This window comes from Rutidosis leptorrhynchoides, chromosome 6 (assembly GCF_046630445.1).
Source record: "Rutidosis leptorrhynchoides isolate AG116_Rl617_1_P2 chromosome 6, CSIRO_AGI_Rlap_v1, whole genome shotgun sequence".
Classification (NCBI taxonomy): Eukaryota; Viridiplantae; Streptophyta; class Magnoliopsida; order Asterales; family Asteraceae; genus Rutidosis; species Rutidosis leptorrhynchoides.
The window spans coordinates 21686159-21695788 of record NC_092338.1 but is presented as its reverse complement, the minus strand read 5'-3'; the positions used below and the strand labels follow the sequence as shown (position 1 = coordinate 21695788).

At 33.7% G+C, this 9630-nt stretch overlaps 1 protein-coding gene across 1 annotated transcript; it reads right to left on the bottom strand.

The window, feature by feature from the left end:
* Window positions 1–242: 242 nt before the first annotated feature.
* Window positions 243–5040, bottom strand: LOC139853452 (endoplasmic reticulum oxidoreductin-1-like). Its single transcript, XM_071842845.1, has 14 exons — window positions 5032–5040; window positions 4610–4750; window positions 4427–4517; window positions 3931–4030; window positions 3741–3798; window positions 2454–2585; window positions 2052–2208; window positions 1825–1935; window positions 1643–1750; window positions 1474–1589; window positions 1181–1380; window positions 672–795; window positions 481–573; window positions 243–308 (listed from the first exon to the last, which is right to left on the bottom strand). Exons 1-14 carry the CDS (start codon window positions 5038–5040, stop codon window positions 243–245), a joined length of 1506 nt encoding a protein of 501 aa, XP_071698946.1.
* Window positions 5041–9630: the final 4590 nt, after the last annotated feature.

Here is a 9630-nt window from a genome sequence, read left to right as displayed (position 1 = left end):
TCGACTATTTTGGTTGGAAGCACTTCATCAAATGTCCTTACGTACATGTTTAAGGATCGCCAGTTCGGTTCGAATAAGGGTGTTAGAGGAGACTCGTTTGATGGCAACATGGCCAAACTGGATCGGTAGTTTATGCCTATTGTTATGTGTACATACATTCTCTGGGCTGCAACTAAAATATACTCTGTACCTTTTAGTCTAGAAAGTGACACCTTTCACATGATCCAACACATCTACAATTACTAATCGTCTATACGTCTTTCTTCACCTGATATGCTACTTCTTGCTACTTTGCTAGGTTCTTCCACCTGAAAAAGGCCAGTGAAGAAAATAAAGTTTTTTCTACAGATTGTGTGCCATAGTTTGAAGCAAAAAAAAAATGTGAACAATGAGCAACAAAGTGTACCAATGAGCTATTAGTGATCCCCATCTTCGGTGATTTGAACTGATATCAACCTCCATATTTTTTAGTATACCAACCTTGTCTCTCATTTCATAGACATACACAATGGATTCTGACAGCTGATGCAGTAGATTAATTAGGGCGATCACTTCATTTCTTTGTAATATCAGCTGTAATAATACAATCAATACAACACAATGACACACATATTAGCAAACTTGTGAAAATGAACTACATTTAAGTAAACTTGAGAACAGGGAAGCATTACTTGTGGATCTTGATTTCCTTGATTGTCAACAGAGAAGAGAATTTTTAATGCAGTTCCAAGTCCAAGAACCTGAAGTTTTCCCCATAGACGACATTTCTCACACCCAACACAGTCCATCAGTGCACTGATACATTTACAATCAGAAAATGTCATTTTTAACCGTTTATTTCAAACAGTCTCATGGGTCAGAATGTCAGATATAAACTTAACTAAAATCGAATGGGTCAAATGAGCCAATCACTCAAACGGGTCTGACAGACTGAATGTAGACAATGACCGTAATAGTTTTTGCAATCTAATCGCTTCATAATACACTAGTGTACAACAAGCTGTATAGAAAACTTTATGTATGTTTCAACCTGAACCTGCTTTGACCTATTTTCCAACCTAATTTATACTTTAGACACTTTAGTAGGACCTGACTATATAAGAATTTCTTTGTATATCTAGAGAACAGTAATAACAAGATATACATGTGCATAATTTGGGATGATTCGATGAAACTTAACCTGATGTTTCGAAACTGATCTTGGATTTGTTTCCTGAGAATTGATCCACCATGGCCTTTCCAAATTTCTGCCTCATCAAACGGAAGAGCACATACAACATGCAGTTTGGATATCCAAACCAAATGTTTAATCATCCATTGGGCTAGATCATCCGCTTCGTTACCCGATTCATAATCAACCTGATCTAAGTAAGCAGCCGCCTATAAAATGTGTTCAACACACATATTAAAAAAAGTTCTCATGTGAGAAAATGTGTTCAACAATCATGAAAAAAGGATGTCTGGAACACTCACTTTTATCACGGATCTAAGAACAAATAGGAAAGTGAAGTACAAATTTTCCACACGATCGGGATGTTTCAAGACACGGTCATGCATCAACATAAAATTTGGACCCCACTGCAATTGTACTAATAATAGATTAGTTTACCAGTAAATTCTTCAAGACAAATAGGACATGCACACAACATGAACCTGATAGAATTAGCAGCGTGGACCGAAATTGAGGAATGCAGACCAGATACCAGCTTATATAGTACTTTGTTTTCTTTACATGTCTCTCCATAAGCATCTGCAACAAAAAAAAATGGACATTAAAAGTTCATTATAGACAGCCAAAAAGTACAAAGACACACAAGTATTTACATCTTGGGCAATTTTCTGAATATATAGCATCCCATATTCTTCTTGTTGATGGCCCAGAGTAACCCGTATAACCTTCAGGGTTCAGTAGCAAATTCACATACATCATTTCACCTAAAGAATTTCAGAAAATCAGTTAGCAATTCAATAACAATAAAATTCATGACCAATATTAATCCAAGTTGGTAAAAATGTATGCAGAATATGTCAAGATTAGCATAGGATATTACCATTATCAGATTCATCATCATGAGTCCATGGATTGTCAATTTCAACCCATTCTTTAAATGAATTAGCATCTAGAGTAAGGTCAACAGTAGCCTCTGACTTTCCTTCTTGACATAAATAGTCATCAGGCCAGAACGGGCAATCATACGCTAACTTCACCTGTCAGACCCATCAACCAAACAGTCCTATTAGGAACTGATATCCATTTAACCATTTCTTAATTCCAGAATCTATCAACTTAACATCACCATATTTTTTAAGGTAAGTATTAACTATTAAGTGAGGGAACATGTTCAACTTATATTAATAGAAGTCTAACTACTTGCAAAGGGTTAATGAAATTTAAAAATTGAAAAATAATCAGTAAATAGTTATTTATCGGAGGTATATATAGCAAGCAAGACCCTGAAATATCTGAAGAAAGGCCTCTTAACAAGCTCTTGTAACACGGGATGTAAATATATTACATTCACATAATCAATGCTTTTATAATCGCAACAGCAGTCGTCAATGGTGAGTGGAGATTTACAAGTATCCTGCTCGATAAATAAGACATTAACAAACTGAGTTAGTAAGATGTTGACATCATTAACTGTTGGCTTTATGGCCTTAAATTCAAGTGCATTTATATACAATGACAGATTTGCATCATAAGTAGAACATTGCCACATTAATTGCAGTAAGTCAGTGGAATAAAAATTGAAAATAAAACATTTATTACTTTCCATTAATTTTAATACTAGCTTAAGGCCCGCGACTTCGCGGGACTTTTTTATAGGTTCCATCGAAATTGTATTTGTTGAAATAATAGGATTTTATATAGCATTTGATCGATTGATTAGAAAGCAGAAAATCTATATAATAATGATGATCTATTAAAGTTGCAAAAACCAAATAAAAAAAAATGTAAACCATAATAACACTAAAAGCTATACTTTCATCTTAAACATTACATTTGGTTCCTCACAGCATATTCCATGATTATAATAAAGTCAGTTTTTACAAAGCACTAAAACTCACCGCGTAAGTGTACTTGAATCGTAGATGAAAATTCATTAAAAATACTCATCATCATATTATCTTTAATCACTACATTGCACTAACTTCAACTCATGACATCAAAAATTTTGTTCTTCATGGTTGCTTCACAAAATCATATTCGGGTGCATCTCTAACATAAGCGTTCTAGTTAGCCACTTGTGGGTCACATATGACCCAATTGTTCTTGCTTGGTGGATCTTAATTTAATGGATGTCGCTCTTTAATGAAAAGACATGTCTTCCATGAAATGGTCACTACGTCCCTCTGAAATAGTCAGTTATAGAACTGCATCAAACACCACTAAATTTCAAATCAATGTACAAAAAGTGATGGTGGTTAAGTGTACCCAACCTGTTTAAACACACTTGATATCTGATCAATACTGGTTAGATACTTTCAACGTGAAAATAGCATGTAAAAAAGATGAACGATAAGAACCTTTATATAGAGAGCTTTTGACGGTCCATTTATGTAATTGCACACACTATAACTGATTCCATTTGTGGTTACAAACCCCTGATTATCATGAGTTGTTTAGCAAAGTCAGGTTATAAGACACCTTTATCAGCATCACATATATGAGATAGTAATTTATAAGGTTATCTAATTAGATAAAAAGAAAGTCGTACAAAATTTTTACCATTAGATACTGATAACTCCTTTTCCATCCACTTCCAGTGGCATTCCAAAATCCAACCCTCCAAATGGCTGCGAAAGAGAATTATTTCAACCCAAAGATGAATACAAATGACCCATATTGACCATTATACCCAACCATTAGTCATTAAACTACAAATTTTAGCACATATTGCAAACTTAAATAGTTAAAGAGAACATTACACTGGTGTAGAGAGTGTAAAACTTCCTCCATTTATTTCAGCCCGTATATTTGTATTCGGTATGGTTCTCGTACGATCAAGCTTCTGCATTAGAAGTGCCCCTGAAAATTCAGTTCAAAATTTACAATCACAATGCAATAGTAAAAGGATATTTAGAAATCTACATCAGTAACTAAAGAATCTAGAACTTCTTCGTAACCACCCTGCTTGAAAAGAAAGTTATTATCAAAGTTAAATAAGAACTATACTTGATATATAATAAAGTGTAGTTAAATAATAACTTCTTTGTAACCTCTGTGTAGTTACATAAGAACTACACATTGAATACTATTACCTGTAGTTGAGGAACTATATCAGATGTGTCTATTTTTATAAACAGCAAAAATAGTGACAAGTTGACAAATCTAGCTTCACAATTTTCAAGCTGTGAAATCCTTTTCCATGTTAGAGAGGATCTTGTAATATCTCATACTTTGCTAGAATAGCTATGTGCAAACAGATGTACAAACTAAGGATAAAATGCGTGCATAAACTCAAGATATAAGCGAAATTATAACACACATAACCATCAGTCATTAGCACTAAACCCTATATACATACAAATATACACATACGAAACAATAGTTACAGATGAAAGATAAAAAAATTCGAACCAGTAGGACCGGAGCTAAAATCTATACTTTCATTAGAGTCCCAACCAGTGCCACCGTTATCGAACTGTTATGGATCATTTGCGACGGCACGTGCGAGACACATGCCAAGCTTAACCATTTTCCCGCCCAAGTATAAATAGCACCAAGAGGTTGTTTGCTAAAAACACACTAATAAAACATGAACCTTTGAACCAAATAAGTACCAATATAATCGACATGAGCATGAAGCATGTACATACACAGTTAAATCAAAAGGCAAGATAAGTGTGAAATTAATCTACATGACCATGAAACATGTACAAACCAAATAAGTATCAAACCATTCCACATGATAACGATTAATACCAAATACATTTAATGGTTACAAGTTTGAATAATGGAGTTAAATCGTTCAATTTTAGCGTTAGAAACAAAAAACAATTATGAAATACAGAGTGTATAGATTTTACCTGAGACATTTCAATGGAAGATTCGAGGCACTGTATCACTCTTTACCAATTTTGCTTCTGAATTGACAATAGATATGTATGCTACAATATTCCAATAAAAAAATCAACCCAAATTATGATACATAATCATTAGAAAGAATAAAAATTATAAAACCCTAATGTGTATATAATTAATGACAAGGAAAAATCCTTAATTTGAATAAGTTGACAAAATTGCATACCATAAATATGTGAAATCGTCATCTTCTTAGTCGAGTTCCCATATGGTTTCGAAAATATGAGAATTTGGTTCCAGTTTTTGATCAGGCAAAAGAAGTGCTGATAGTCGTGGAGACGGATAATTGTAGATCACGATTAAAGGATTCAAAGGGTGAAAAGTAATCCGAGATGATTTTGGATGAAAAAAAGAAACGTCAGAGGAAGATTGGGACTTCTGGACTCCGCAACAATCAAATTATTACTATTAGGGTTTTTAGATGAAGGGATTCGCAAGTAGTAGGCGTGCTAAAATATCAAATCCAAAAAACCCAGGTATACCTGCAAAAACACTACATACTTGTAATAGTTGTCATTCCTTGATAGAGAAGCTGATAATGCTATAGAAGGTTTAAAATATTTGATAATTTAACTTGTAGTAGATGCTAGTCATGATGTACAATGTCTTAAAGCAAATTAGTTAACCAATCATAGAATTTATATGGATGATGGATTAAGTGTTACAAATGTCTATGATAATCTTCTTAAAAATCAACCTACAACAATAGGAAAATATATATTAATAAGCAAACATACTTCCTCTTCCATGAGTTATGTAACCTGATCAACCCAAAGTCTAAACCACTTAACTAAATGACTTATTAGTTTGAATTACTAAATGGGAAGAGGACTTACAATGACAGCATCCATATTATTAATGACTCTCAACCAATGCTTTGAATTTTTTAGACTTTACATTATTAAGAAATATCCAAAATCAGATTCAAAGCATCTGCAAATTAAAATTGGCTGAGATAATACTAGGGTTGGTCTCCACCATACTTTGCATCTGATATGTGCAGTACCATTTACAGGTAAAGTAGTGCTACATCAATTGAATAATAGTGCACTGTCTTTAATGCCCCTTGAGTCATTATGGGAGTAGAGGCACTCTAACATAGAACATGAAGTAAAACTGTAACGACCCAACCCGTTAATCATCCGAAAATGTGCCATAAAAAAAAAATCTGGAACTGCCCATCTGGACGGCGTCCAAAAGCTTGGACGGTGTCCAGCACTTAAGACTGGGACGGCATCCAACCATCTGGGACGGCGTCCAGATGTACTAAAACATTCTGATCAGTTTACAAACACACGCGGGCGAAAAACCCGCTTCCCGACACTTTTGAACCAAAACACTTTCACAATATATTACAATAGTTTAAACTAAGAGTTTTTCATAATAAAAACCGAGTTTTACGACACCGGGCCCACATCGACCCAAAATACCACAAGTGACTATTTCGACCCGTTAGTTTATACAAAAACATAGACCGAGCATGGGATTGGGGACACGCTACCCAATCCTAATCAAATCCAAAAGCAAGTCTTCTAAAGAAAACTACGCAAATCCACTAGTCCCCGCGCTTACCCGAGCCACCGCATCTATGCAATCTATAAAAATGTAAACAACGAGAGGGTAAGCTAACGCTTAGTGAATGATAATATACTACATACATATATATGTATAAAATAGACACGCCACACCAATATCAAATACCGCATACCGAAACATCCAAGTATAAGGCAAGCTAAGCTAAGCATACCGTAGTCGCTAAGCAACAAGCTATAGATACATCAACAAATATAAGTTCACCAACGACGATGTGAACAACGCCAAGAAGCTACACCCGGAGGGTTAGCTACATCACAACAATAAAACAATATATATATAACAATATATATACTAATAAGGTTAACCCCTTAACCCATTACCGAATACCAAACGCCACAATGAAGATTGGCCGAACAACCCGAGCCTTAGTGAATTCGCACAACCCGATATTCACTTCTTCACCAATTCAACAACCGAGGTTGTCCGAACTACCCGAGCCTTAGTGAATTCGCACAACCCGAGATTCACTACCTCATCACAAGATGACCGAACAACCCGAGTCATCATGAATCCGCACTACCTGAAATGTCCCGTTCTTATTGATTAAAAACGTTCCATATTAATTGATTTCGTTGCGAGATTTTGACCTCTATATGAGACATTTTTCAAAGACTGCATTCATTTTAAAACAACCCATAACCTTTATTTCATCAATAAAGGTTTAAAAAACTTTACGTTTATTATCAAATAATGATAATCTAAAATATCCTGTTTACACACGACCATTACATAATGGTTTACAATACAAATATGTTACAACAAAATAAGTTTCTTGAATGCAGTTTTTACACAATATCATACAAGCATGGACTCCAAATCTCGTCCTTATTTAAGTATGCGACAGCGGAAGCTCTTAATAATCACCTGAGAATAAACATGCTTAAAACGTCAACAAAAATGTTGGTGAGTTATAGGTTTAACCTATATATATCAAATCATAATAATAGACCACAAGATTTCATATTTCAATACACATCCCATACATAGAGATAAAAATCATTCATATGGTGAACACCTGGTAACCGACATTAACAAGATGCATATATAAGAATATCCCCATCATTCCGGGACACCCTTCGGATATGATATAAATTTCGAAGTACTAAAGCATCCGGTACTTTGGATGGGGTTTGTTAGGCCCAATATATCTATCTTTAGGATTCGCGTCAATTAGGGTGTCTGTTCCCTAATTCTTAGATTATCAGACTTAATAAAAAGGGGCATATTCGATTTTGATAATTCAACCATAGAATGTAGTTTCACGTACTTGTGTCTATTTTGTAAATCATTTATAAAACCTGCATGTATTCTCATCCCAAAAATACTAGATTTTAAAAGTGAGACTATAACTCACTTTCACAGATTTTTACTTCGTCGAGAAGTAAGACTTGGCCACTGTTGATTCACGAACCTATAAAAATATATACATATATATTAAAGTATGTTCAAAATATATTTACAACACTTTTAATATATTTTGATGTTTTAAGTTTATTAAGTCAGCTGTCCTCGTTAGTAACCTACAACTAGTTGTCCACAGTTAGATGTACAGAAATAAATCGATAAATATTATCTTGAATCAATCCACGACCCAGTGTATACGTATCTCAGTATTGATCACAACTCAAACTATATATATTTTGGAATCTCCAACATTCACATATAGAGTGTCTATGGTTGTTCCGAAATATATATAGATGTGTCGACATGATAGGTCGAAACATTGTATACGTGTCTATGGTATCTCAAGATTACATAATATACAATACAAGTTGATTAAGTTATGGTTGGAATAGATTTGTTACCAATTTTCACGTAGCTAAAATGAGAAAAATTATCCAATCTTGTTTTACCCATAACTTCTTCATTTTAAATCCGTTTTGAGTGAATCAAATTGCTATGGTTTCATATTGAACTCTATTTTATGAATCTAAACAGAAAAAGTATAGGTTTATAGTCGGAAAAATAAGTTACAAGTCGTTTTTGTAAAGGTAGTCATTTCAGTCGAAAGAACGACGTCTAGATGACCATTTTAGAAAACATACTTCCACTTTTAGTTTAACCATAATTTTTGGATATGGTTTCATGTTCATAATAAAAATCATTTTCTCAGAATAACAACTTTTAAATCAAAGTTTATCATAGTTTTTAATTAACTAACCCAAAACAGCCCGCGGTGTTACTACGACGGCGTAAATCCGGTTTTACGGTGTTTTTCGTGTTTCCAGATTTTAAATCATTAAGTTAGCATATCATATAGATATAGAACATGTGTGTAGTTAATTTTAAAAGTCAAGTTAGAAGGATTAACTTTTGTTTGCGAACAAGTTTAGAATTAACTAAACTATGTTCTAGTGATTACGAGTTTAAACCTTCGAATAAGATAGTTTTATATATATGAATCGAATGATGTTATGAACATCATTACTACCTCAAGTTTAGTAGGTAAACCTACTGAAAGTGACAAGAAATGATCTAGCTTCAAAGGATCTTGGATGGCTTTAAAGTTCTTGAAGTAGGATCATGACATAAAAACAAGTTCAAGTAAGATTTTTACTCGAATTAAGATAGTTTATAGTTATAGAAATTGAATTAAAGTTTGAATATGAATATTACCTTGAGTAAGAAAGATAACCTACTGTATATAACAAAGGTTTCTTGATCTTAGATGATTACTTGGAATGGATTAGAAAGCTTGGAAGTAAATTAGTAAACTTGAAGGGATTTTTGAAGTGTTCTTCCTATGATGATTATAGCTTGATTCTTGAAGTGATTTTTGATGAAGATGATGATTAACTACTGGAAAAATACGTTCAGAATAGTGTGTGTGTGTGTTGAGAGAGAATTAGAAAGAGAATTGGAAGTGAAATAGAGTGAATGATGAGTGGTAATTGGTGAGTGGTGAGTGGGGTTAAAAGGAGTTCTAGTTAGTTGACTAGCTTATGGTA